The 12,684-nt window shown below is 39.6% G+C and overlaps 1 protein-coding gene across 2 annotated transcripts in view; it reads left to right on the plus strand.

Annotated features, from left to right (window-relative positions):
* Window positions 1–12,684, plus strand: part of LOC144595850 (putative malate dehydrogenase 1B) — a 123,276-nt gene that overhangs the window by 81,908 nt on the left and 28,684 nt on the right. For both annotated transcript variants that reach the window (XM_078403644.1, XM_078403643.1), the window contains one exon: window positions 2,882–3,016. In XM_078403644.1, coding sequence (XP_078259770.1) covers window positions 3,002–3,016 — 15 coding nt within the window. In that variant the 5' untranslated portion in view covers window positions 2,882–3,001. The remainder of the gene's footprint in view (window positions 1–2,881; window positions 3,017–12,684) is intronic.

Below are 12,684 nucleotides of genomic sequence, written 5' to 3' on the forward strand. Positions count from 1 at the left end.
AGAAGCAGAGAAAATTCTTAAAGGATTGGACAGGAAATATGCAGGAAAAATGTTCCCGATGTTGGGAGAGTCTAGAACAGGGGTCACAGTTTAAGAAGAAGGGATAGGCCATTTAGGACTGAGATGAGGAAAAACCTCTGCGTTGTGAATCTGTGGAATTCTCTGCCACAAAAGGCAGTGGAAGCCAATTCACTGGATGTTTTAAAGAAAGAGTTAGATTTAGCTCTTTGGGCTAATGGAATCAAGGGATATGGGGAAAAAGCAGGTACGTGTTACTGATTTTAGATGATCAGCCATGATTATGTTGAATGGCAGTGCAGGCTCGAAAGGCTGAATGGCCTACTCCTGCACTTATGTTTCTGTGTTTCGAGGCATCTAGGCATTTCTGTTGTGCTTGTGGTTGGATATCAAGTATTCCAAATTGTTCAACTTATGATTTAGTTCTCTAATCCCAAATCAAAATCGCATAATAGACTATTCAGGTCTGCATAATACTGATAACGTTCATTATTTATCAATCACATTTAATTTGCGGTATGGAAACATGAGTTCAACAGTTCAACAGTTCAACAGAGCTTTATTTGTCATTCGGTACCAAGGTACCGAACGAAACTACATAGCAGTCACACACAAAAAAGAACACAAGACACATGACCCCAACACTACAGAGTTATACCAGAACTACATTTAGGGGCAATGCTGCCTCACCTACAGTCTGTCTGTCCTTTTCAAACTCTTTTTGTTATTTTTAGTGTGTTTTAAAAGTTTGTGTTAATATTCTCTGGTTTGTTTTATGTGGGGGAGGGGGTCAGGGAAAACTTTTTTTCAATCTCTTACCTTGCCGGAATTGCAATTGTTTTCCGGATCGTATCTCCGGTCGATCTGCGGCCTAACATCGTGGAACTGGAGGTCTTGCCTGGGACTGACCTTGAGCCCCCACAGGGGCGTGGACTTACCATCTGAGCCGATTCCTTGCCTGGGATCGACACTCCAACACGGCCTATGGACTTAACATCAAGGAGCTCGCAGTCTCGGGTTGAGACCGGTCGGGAGCTCCAAGCTGCACGGTTCGACTGTTCTCGACCTGGGGTAGATCGCCGGTGCGGGGAGCTGAAATTCTCCCTCCCCCCACCCGATGCAGGAGCTTGATCGCCCCGACGGGGAAGGCCCTCCGCCGGCTACGGGAGTCAAGATCGTCCCGCAAACAGAAGGTTAGAGGCCCCCGACCGCGGGAGAACAAAGAAGGGAGAGATTTAACTTTTTTTGGCCTTCCATCACAGTGAGGAATGTGGAGGAGTCACTATAATGGAAGTTCGTGTTAAAATGTATTTTACGTGTCCTGTTGCTTTTTATTGTTATGACTGTATGGCAAATGAAGTTCTTCGTATGTTGCAAAACATACTTGGCTAATAAAGTATTATTGTGATTGTGATTGTGTGTGATCAAGCTCCAGATCAGAGTACTTTGGATAATGGCACCAAATGATACATATGGTACAACAGGGTGGCAGAGCGCTAGAGTTGCTGCCATACAGCCCCAGAGACCCGGGTTTAATCCTGACTACGGAGTTTGTACGTTCTTCCCGTGACCTGCATGGGTTTTCTCCGAGATCTTTGGTTTCCTCCCACACTCCAGAAACGTACAGGTTTGTAGGTTAATTGGCTTGCTATAAAAATATAAATTGTCCCTAGTGTAGGATAGTGTAAATGTGCAGGGATCGCCGGTCGGCACTGACTCGGTAGGCCGAAGGGCATTTCCGTGCTGTATCTCTAAATTAAACTAAATAAGCCATTTAAATTCCTTTATTATCTGATATGATTGTTTTTTAAGTGACTCTAAAATGTTCAAGGCAAATGGGGAGCAGCAGAAAGATGAGGGATAGACAAATACAGAATGTTGGGGATGTGTGCAACAAAACAATGTCCACATAATGCAAGATATAATTTTCATGTAAAAAACAATGTAACTAGTAGAGTGGTGAAGGCAAAGCATTTTTGGAAATGTGATGAGATTAACATCGCATGGCACTGGGCCTATATTCGCTGGAGTTTAAAAGAATAAGGAGGGACATCATTGAAACGTACAGAATAGTGAAAGGATTGGATAGAGTGGATGTGGAGAGGATGTTTCCACTAGTGGGAGAGTCTAGGACTAGAGGTGATAGCCTCCGGACGTTCTTTTAGGAAGGAGATGAAGAGAAATTTATTTAGTCAGAAGGTGGTGAATCTGTGGAATTTGTTGCCACAGAAGGCTGTGGAGGCAAAGTCAGTGGATATATTTAAGGCAGAGATAGATAGATTCTTGATTAGTATGGGTGTGAGAGGTTATGGGGAGAAGGCATGAGAATGGTGTTAGGAAGGAGCGATAGATCAGCCATGATTGAATGGTGGAGTGGAGTGGATGGGCCGAATGGCCTAATTCTACTCCTATCACGTGATTGTAAGATGTAATTGAAATGGTTTTCCAAAACAATGCGTTATCTTAATTTTTGGCTACTTCTACTTGTAAAGTGGCAATCCTGATTTTTGAGGCTCCAGCTTCATTTGTCTCAGGTCAGTTTGGGCAACTAATTTATGGACTGGCCAGTGTTATCTGCAGTTTTGTTCTCCCAAATGTGATGGATGAGAAGAGACCCGAAGCAGCAACAGTGGTGGTTATATTGTATACAGCACAGAGCCACTTAAGCAAAGATAATTCAAAAGTACACATTTTAAAATAATCAAATTTAATAAAAGAAAAAAGATTTTATTCTCTTGTACAAACAAATTATTTCATTGCAGTTTTGTTTAACATATATTCCCTCAGTTACTGGTGATTATGGTTTAATATTGAGATCTAAGAAAACAAATATATTTTGTTGCTGCATTTTTTGTTTATCTAGTCATGGCTTCAAACGATATGTACTCAAAATAACTGGGAGCATGACCACTCCCCAATCATATGGCGAGAACTTGTGGACCGTGGAGGAAAGGGATCGCTATTAGGTGGATTCAATGAATTTATGGAGTATGTGCAGGTAGGATGTTCAGTCATTTTCAAGTTGGAAATATGTTAGAAATTGAATTAATTATGTCATAAGTTTTACTGAACTAGAAGTGCCAATGCTTTGGAAAAATGGCAGGGTGACATCTAATCCTGGCAGTTCGTAAACACCTTGTAACTGTAAAGTATGTCCACTTTTGTAGGTAAACATGTGTGGTGACGACTTCCGGTGGCGACATGTTGTGTTAGCAGTCGCAATTTTTAGCTCCTCTGGAAAAATCGCGAATTTTCGCGTTAAAATCGGGTCTGGAAGTCGGTTTCGTTTTTAAAACTTACCGGAGTCTCATGTCGCGGTGCTGAGTAAGCGACGTGAATTTAACGGAGGGAAAGTCATTTTAAATGAAAAGTACGTCTCCAGGTCAGAGCCCACATAGGAAAGTTATAAAACAACTGCTGAAGACTCAGGAACATCAAGAAACTGCAAAACAGACCTCTGGAGTGGACTCTGGAATGGCTACACGATCTAAGACTGAGATGACCACAAAAGAGAAAACCGAAATGGAGGAGTTAAAGAACTCGGTAAGAGAATTGAAAAATGATTTGAAAGCTGGAAACTTAAATTTGAGTGCTGGTAATGAAAAAATACTTGCGGGCATTGGTGCTCTGCAAAAAAAAGTTGATGATGTGCAAGAAGAATTAACGGGGAAAATTAATAAGGTGGCAGAAGAGACCATAAAGATGTTTGAGGCCGTGCATGAAACTGTCTCCGCAAATGGAACTGCAGTGAAAGATATGGAAGCTGTTGTGGAAGAGATGACAGGAGACATGCAGGCAATGAAGTTAGAAATAGACAGCCTCAAGAGCCAACTTACAAAAGTCTCTGATAAATGTGTTGACCTAGAAGCCCGCGCAAGACGTCAAAATATACGAATACGTGGTGTAAAAGAGGGGGCTGAGGGAGACAATGTTTGTGAGTTCACTGCCAACCTAATTAAACATCTACCTGAGGCACCTGTAATTGAAGTAGCTCATCGACTACCCAGATTTAAACCAAGATCTCAAGGAGAACATGCATACCCACGACAGATCATAGTCAAATTTCGGGATATCCTAATAGTGGAAGCGCTGATGAAAAAAATTAAATACGGAGAGAAGATGATCTACAGAAATGATTCTATTAAACTCCTACGGGACTACCCTTACGAGATTGTGCAAAAGAGAAGAAAGTTCTCACAGACAAGAGAAGTTCTTTACGGTGTCAAGGGTGTCATAGTTGGAGTGTATTATCCGGCCAGAATGCGTATCACTTTCCTGGGAATGTCAAAAACATTCACTAATTCGGTAGAATCTCTTAAATACGCTCAAGAAATCGTGGCCAAGGCAGCGACAATTGAAGATAGATCACCAAGACGTCAAGAACAAATTAACTTGCTTATTTCCCCAACAAGAATATCACAAGAAAAGTGAAATAAGCGAACAACTCCATTCTTTAAAAATTAATACACGCAACAGACTTTCCATGAGACGTGTCTAGACATTATTATCTCCCCTTGAACATTGTGGAATCTAATTCAAGGACTCTCTGTGCTCAAACGAGGCAAGACTGATAACATGGGAAGGACGTTTTGCTGAGCTGAGCTGAGAGCGAAAAACATTATATGGTTTATATAGTTTTACAAAATATAGAGAATTAATAACAATTAATAATTAACAATATTAATATAGAAATAGCAATTGGAACTGTTAAAAATGTGTTGCCTGCCTCATAACGCAGACAACAGTAATCAACAGTAATCACAAAAGTTCCGCAGCTCGAGAGGGGAGGAGACTCAGGCACCTGGCACAATTCCAGGAGGCTGAATCCGGTTAACCCTTTCAGCGTACAGCTCACTCTTAACAATACTAAAATCAATTATAAATAGTTAAGAGATAAAGAGTGAGGAAGATATGTAACTGAATACATGATTAGATTTGATAAGTCGGAATGAAACATATATATATACTGCAATTGGGTGAAATAGAACTGATTTGGAAACGGAACCGACCCCCTAGGTTTTAGGTAATAAAGGCAGAGGGGCTAACCTCACAACATCTACGCCGGAAGCGATATTGATGTCGTACACCACAGACGAGTGGTCCACTCACTACGGTGTCCTAAACTTAGACACCGTAAATTTATTTGATATACTTTTTTTTTGTATCACACTATGTCACATCTATGTGTTTTTCTTTCAAGGACAATCGCGGAGGGGAACTACCAAGGAAGTCTATAATATAAATGCCCCCAAAACTATAAATGTCCTGAGATATGGATGCACCATAATAAATAAGGTCATTAAAATTGGTAAAAATGTATGACGACAATCAAAAGAAAATGGGAGGAATCAGACTATGTAGTTGGAATATAAGGGGTATTAATGAACCTATTAAAAGGGGCAAGATACTAGCTCAGTTGAAATCATACAACACGGACATTTCGTTTTTACAGGAAACGCATCTTAGACATCAAGATCAGACGAGACTGAGGGCGAATTGGATAGGCCAAACATTTCACTCTTCATTTACTTCCAAATCTAGAGGCACTGCAATCATTATTCGTAAAGGAATTCCATTTAAATCAAAGAATACTATATCAGATAAGGAAGGGAGATACCTTATAGTAGCAGGAGAGATCAATAATACGCCAATTACGCTGGTAAACATATATGCGCCTAATTTTGATAACCCTCAGTTTTTTAATAAAATTCTGAATATAATTGCAGAATTTAATTATCAAAATGTTATAATTGGAGGAGATTTTAACTGTGTTTTAGACCCTTATCTAGATAAATCGATGCAAAAAAAAAAAGGTAATCTGAAATCTAAAACCAGTGAACTCTTACACACATATATGGAAAACACAAATATAGCAGATGTGTGGAGGATTGCAAATCCGACGGGAAGGGATTATTCGTTTTATTCAACGGTGCATAAAACATACTCACGGATAGACTATTTTCTTGTGGATACAAAATTAATTCCGCATTCTATGAACCCTAAATACCACATAAATGCGATCTCAGACCACTCTCCGTTAACTTTTGTTTTAAAATTAGAAGGAATGTCTATGAATAAATCATTTTGGAGGTTTAACTCGCAAATTTTAAAAGACCCACAAGGGAGTATATATCTAAAAAAACAGATGGACCTATTTTTTGAGATAAATGATACACCAGATATATCCCCCACGTTATTATGGGAATCCTTCAAAGCATTTATTAGAGGAGTCATTATTTCATTTCAAGCTTATCAAAATAAAAAGAATAAGAATGATCAAAGACATTTAGAAGAACAAATAAAACAATTAGATACAGATAATGCTAAAGATCCAACTATGGATAAACATAATAAAATCCTATTATTGAAATTCAAGCTAAATAAATTATTGTCAGAGAAAGTTATAACACTATTTCAAATTATAAAACAAGAACACTTCGAATTTGGGGACAAACCCCACAAACTTCTAGCACGCCAATTGAAAAAACGGGAAAAAGAAAATGCAATACTAAAGATTAAATCAGATAGAGGGGAATTATTAACATTACCCAAGGATATTAATAAAAGATTTGCTCAATTTTACCAGAATCTATACACATCTAAAACGTTAATAGACAATAATAAAATTTCAGAATTCCTAGATAATTGTAACCTACCACAATTAGCACTGAGGGAACAAGAGGAACTGGGAGCACAAATTACTTCGAAGGAGATAGAAGACACAATAAAAACACTAAAGAATGGAAAAACACCAGGACCAGACGGATTCAGCAATGAATTTTATAAAGCATTTTACGACATAGTTATTCCACGATTACAGAAAATGTATACATATGCTTTTAAAGAGCAAAGCTTACCTGAAACACTAGCAGAATCAACGATTATATTAATACTTAAAAAAGATAAAAATATAGAAGAACCAGGATCATATAGAGCTATTGCTTTGTTAAATACGGATCAAAAAATAATAGCGAAAACACTAGCCAGTAGACTAAGCAGGTACGTTAGTAGACTAATAAATGAGGATCAAACAGGATTTATATCTAAGAGACACTCATTCAATAATTTGAGACGTTTGCTTAACATAATGCACTCACATAAACCTCATGACCAAGAGTTATCTATCATCTCACTGGATGCAGAAAAAGCGTTTGATCAAGTAGAATGGGATTATATGATTAAAGTATTGCAAAAATTTCAATTGGGAGAGAACTTTATCGCATGGATAAAATTATTATATAACAAACCTACGGCTAGAATATTAACGAATAATATATTATCCTCGAAATTTGAACTATCAAGGGGCAATAGACAAGGATGCTCATTATCACCGTTGTTATTCGCTTTGGTAATTGAACCCCTTGCTGAAAAAATAAGAACACACTCGGATATTTATGGTTATAACACAAAATATACGAATAACAAAATATCCCTATATGCCGATGATGTACTACTGTACATCACAAAACCACAAATTAGTATACCAAACATATTAAATTTAATTGAGGATTTTGGATCCTTTTCAGGATATAGAATAAATTGGAACAAAAGTGAAATTATGTCGATAAATCCAAAAGACTCAACACACCTCCGGAAATTCCCTTTTAAAATAGCTACAGAAAAATTCAAATATTTGGGAATTGAAATTACTAGAAATTACCAGGATATGTTTAAAGCCAATTATAATCCCTTACTTAAGAAATTAAATAATTTGATTAAATTCTGGAAAACACTTCCGATGTCCTTAATAGGCAGAATAAATGCTATAAAAATGATTTTCTTACCACAAATCCTATACCTATTTCAATCAATACCTATATATCTCCCTAAAAGGTTTTTCAAAAAATTGGACTCAGACATTACAAATTTTATATGGGATTATAAATCCCATAGAATACAAATAGCACACCTTAATAAACGAAAAGAGTTGGGGGGTCTAGCGCTCCCTAACTTTATGTATTATAATTGGGCAGTAAATATTAAAAATATGATTCACCTGCTGGACAATTCTGCCCATCAGGCGGCTTGGATCTTAATGGAAAAAGGGGACTGCTCCCCGAGTAATATAGGAGCGACTATCCTCTCACCAATAAATCTGAATAATAAAAATTATAATAAAAATCCAATTATACATAGCACAATTAGAACATGGAAACAAATAAAACAGAATCTAAAATTAAGAAACTTATCTCTTTTAATACCAATAGTCAATAATCCATCGTTTAAACCATCAATTATAGACAAATCATTTATACAATGGGAAAGAATGGGAATCAAATCGCTCGAAGATTTGTATGAATTGGGAAAATTACTATCATTTCAACAAATACAACTGAAATATAATTTGAAAAATAACCAATATTTTAAATATCTTCAAATTCGTGATTATCTGAAAAAATATACAAAAGATTATTATAATATGCCTTCCGACTTACTGGATGAAGCAATGAAGACAAAGGCGGAATCAGCTAATCTAATATCGTATTTATATAATATCATTTTAAACATAGCAATACCCACAACAGATGGAATTAGAAGAGACTGGGAACAAGATTTAGCTATAAAAATTTCAAAAGAGAGTTGGGATAATCATTTACTACAGGTGCATAAATGTTCGATCAACGTACGACATACGCTCATCCAATTCAAAACATTACATAGATTATATTATTCAAAAACTAAATTAAATAAAATCTTCCCGAATGTTTCACCAATTTGTGATAAATGTCTGTGTCAAGAAGCTACTATAGCGCATTCTTTTGTTTTTTGTACAAAAATCCAAAAATTCTGGTATGAAATATTTGATATTTTTTCAAAATTAATCAAAATAAAACTGGTACCAAAACCAGAATGGATCATTTTTGGAATATCGGAAGGTAACCCTGAATTAAACGTGTTTCAGAAGAATTTATTTAATTACGGGCTAATAATGGGAAAAAAGCTCATACTGAAATTCTGGAAAAATGCGCCCACACCAACAATAAAAATGTGGATATCAAATATGTTTGAAACACTACATTTGGAAGAGATGAGATTCCTCTTAGCAGGTAAAGCAGACCAATTCCAAAAGACGTGGTCTACGTTTTTGGACCTATTACAAGCATGAGGTGCAATAGTAATTTTACAAAGAAATAAATAAATAAATGGTATCAGGACCTGGTAACGGGAGGTAAAACAACAAAACAGACTTGGTTGGTAGTCCCCTTCCTGCGGAGTTTAATGTTATAATAGAGCGATTGTTTCTACCCCTTTTTTTTTTTTTTTCTTTCTTTTCTAGGGTCTACTTTCTTACTTTACTTCCTTCTCTACTTCTTTTCCAAGGGGCTTTCTTTTCCCAACACTCTCTTGCACTTCACGACTCTTGCGCACTTTCTTTCCCTACTTCTTTACTTCTATCTTTTTCTTAAAGCTCAAAAAAATGAAGCGGTATAAAAAATGTATTAAGATATATCTGTTGTATTATTGTAATTTACCGTACTTTTAATAAAAATATTAAAAAAAAAAAAAAAAACATGTGTGGTGACTTAGCACATTATTTGGTTAAACGGCAGGGGTCACCAGTGCATTCTTTGATTCTCCTGTACTGCGAAAAGCTCCCTCAAATTTATATCTTTCCGTCTGCCTTTGGTTTCTTCTCTCTTACTTGTTGCATGATGTTCATCAGTAGGAACATAGGAACAGGATGAGGCTTTTTTGTTCGAGTGCTTATTTCACCATTCAGTATCATGGCTGACATGTGTCTCATTAACGGACCCACCTTTTCCCTCTCCCCATTTATACTTTTGGTTAAGAAAAATCCACCCTCAGATTTAAAAATAACTATTGACCCAGGATCAATTGCCATTCCTTAAAGAGTTCCAAATATCTGCTCATAGACGTATATCCAACAAGATTCCTGACTAGATGTTTCTAATTTTTAGATTATGCTCTTGAGCCAGATTCTCCAAGCAGAGAAAAACTTCTTTATGCTCCACTCAAATTTTTCCCAAATATCTTGAAAATATAAATCAAAGCATCCTTTCACTTTTAAATGTTTAGAGAATACTGGACGGGCATGGACCCGCTGGGTCCAAATCTCTTCTGTGGGCACTCCTGTGGGCGCGGCAACCCCCTTTGGATACAAACCTCTCCTGCAGGTCCACCAACTCTCCCCCAACTGATCCAAAACTCTCCAGCCGCGGGGGAGCTCTCCTCACCCCCCCCCCCCCCCCCCTCATGGCCGCCACTCAATAGGCAATAGGTGCAGGAGTAGGCATTTCGGCCCTTCGAGCCAGCACCACCATTCAACATGATCATGGCTGATCATTCTCAATCAGTACCTCGTTCCTGCCTTCTCCCCATACCCCCAGACTCCGCTATCCTTAAGAGCTCTATCTAGCTCTCTCTTGAATGCATTCAGAGAATTGGTCTCCACTGCCTTCTGAGGCAGAGAATTCCACAGATTTACAACTCTCTGACTGAAAAGATTTTTCCTCATCTCCGTTCTAAATGGCCTACCCCTTATTCTGAAACTGTGGCCCCTGGTTCTGGACTCCCGTCACTCGTGCTGGTCCCGTCCCCCTCCGAACGGCAACGCTCCCGAACTGCACATGCGCAGATGCGGCGGCCATCTTACGAAAGTATTAAAGTTTAAAAAGTGATCTGCGACCATCTTACGTAAGTATTAAAGTTTAACATGTGATTTTTTAATCTCTCCTGCGGGCCCGGCAACCCTCCGTGAAAACCTATCCTGCGGGCGCGACAACCCCTGTCCCCGTTAGGTGCAAACCTCTCCTGCGGGCCCGACAACCCTCCCCCAATGACAATCCGTTGATCCCTTGCCTGCCGGGGAATGTCCCCCGGGGCCGTGGGCGGGCAAGGGGGGACAGGGAAGGGGAGAGGGAGCCACTCACCTCGGCCCCATGCTGCTGCCAGAGCGAGCCGTGGACCCGAAACCTCTCTTACAGTTCGGCCGCGAACGGTGGCGACGGCCACCTTGTTGCACCTCCCGGCCGGGGGGGGAGCACATTTATTAAAGTTTATTAAGTTAATTGTTGTTAAAAAGTAATTTGATTTATTGAATCATTTGGAAAGCAGTGAAACTGGCTTTAAAGTCAAACGACATACCAGATCGGCAGTGGGAATGTGTTCTACCAGATGCATTACACTCCATCAGATCTCTACTGTCAACTGCTACCAATACTACTCCACATGAGCGGTTCTTTAACTTCAAACTGCGTTCTTCTAGTGGTACTTCTCTGCCACCATGGTTGACTAGCCCTGGGCCTGTGTTGCTTCGTCGATATGTCCGATCAAATAAGAATGAGCCCTTTGTTGATGAAGTTGAACTGACTGATGCTAACCCTTCTTATGCAACTATCAAGTATCAGAATGGACATCAGTCAACCGTCTCACTTCGTGACCTTGCACCATGTCCATCTTCTCCATCACTCCTTGATAATATTAATCGAGAACTTCCTTCAACACTCCCATCATCCCCTATGAAAACTTCTATAAGTAATTCTAAAATTGAAAATGTAAATAACAATATGAGTGAAGTTGATGACCAAGCAATATATGTACCACCAGCTATTGAAACACCATTATCTCCTGATTCTCCAGTGCTGCGACGGTCATCAGGACATACTAAACCCCCTAACCGTCTCAACTTATAAATAGGAGGGGAGAATGAAGTGTGCGCATGTGTGGGACTCTCGGGCGGGCGAGGCCTGCGGAATCAGCGATAATTTCCAGACGCTTTGAAGATATGTATTACGGAAATGAGTTGCTTAAAGCTTAAATAAAGTTTAAGTAAATTGGAATTTTCATTTGCCTCATTAATGGGCTTCATTAAAATACTGGAATGAACCAAAGATGTGGAGGGCAGACTGGGCAATATGCAGAATTATTATTTTAACATATTAGTATACTATCATATACACCAAGGTGCAAGATATTCCTTTCTTGCGTGAAGCTCATAGAGTAAATATATACACAGTAATGATAAATTCAACAATGAATATGACGAGAACAAATCAGCAGAATTCAAGATTCAAGATAGCTTTATTGTCATCCAAATTGGACGAAATTCAGTCACCCACAGTCCAACAACAAAAGCATCAAAATAGGCATTAAAATTACACAACCCCCAAAACACACAAAAGAAACATCCATCAAGAAAACATCCATCACAGTGAGTCTCCTCCAGTCCTCTCCTCACTGTGATGGAAGGCCACAATGTCTTTTCCCTTCTCCTGTCGTCCTCTCCCACGGTCAGGTTGTTGTGGTTGCAGGCCGCGCCGGACGGTCCGCAGCGGGCCAAGCCTAAGGCGAGTCGCAGCCGCTCCCGCAGCCTCCGAAGACGGCCGGCTCCGCCGATGATAAGTCCGATCCGGGGCGGGCGAACCTGCTGCCGCTGTTGCTGCACGTCGGGGCGGTCGTGGCTCCCGACATTGAAGCCCCCGCCCAGCAGAGAAATATCCCGCGGCCTATCTTAGGCCGCGCCGGACGGTGAAATGTCCGCGACCCAATCCCCGCGATCCGGGGCGGGCGAACACGCTGCCGCTGCCGGAGCTCCCGATGTCGGCATTCACGCGGCCCAAGCCTAAGGCGAGTCGCAGCTGCTCCCGCAGCCTCCGAAGACGGCCGGCTCCGGTGATGGTAAGTCCGGTCCGCGGGCTCTGCAAA

Source organism: Rhinoraja longicauda, chromosome 8, assembly GCF_053455715.1.
Source record: "Rhinoraja longicauda isolate Sanriku21f chromosome 8, sRhiLon1.1, whole genome shotgun sequence".
Classification (NCBI taxonomy): Eukaryota; Metazoa; Chordata; class Chondrichthyes; order Rajiformes; family Arhynchobatidae; genus Rhinoraja; species Rhinoraja longicauda.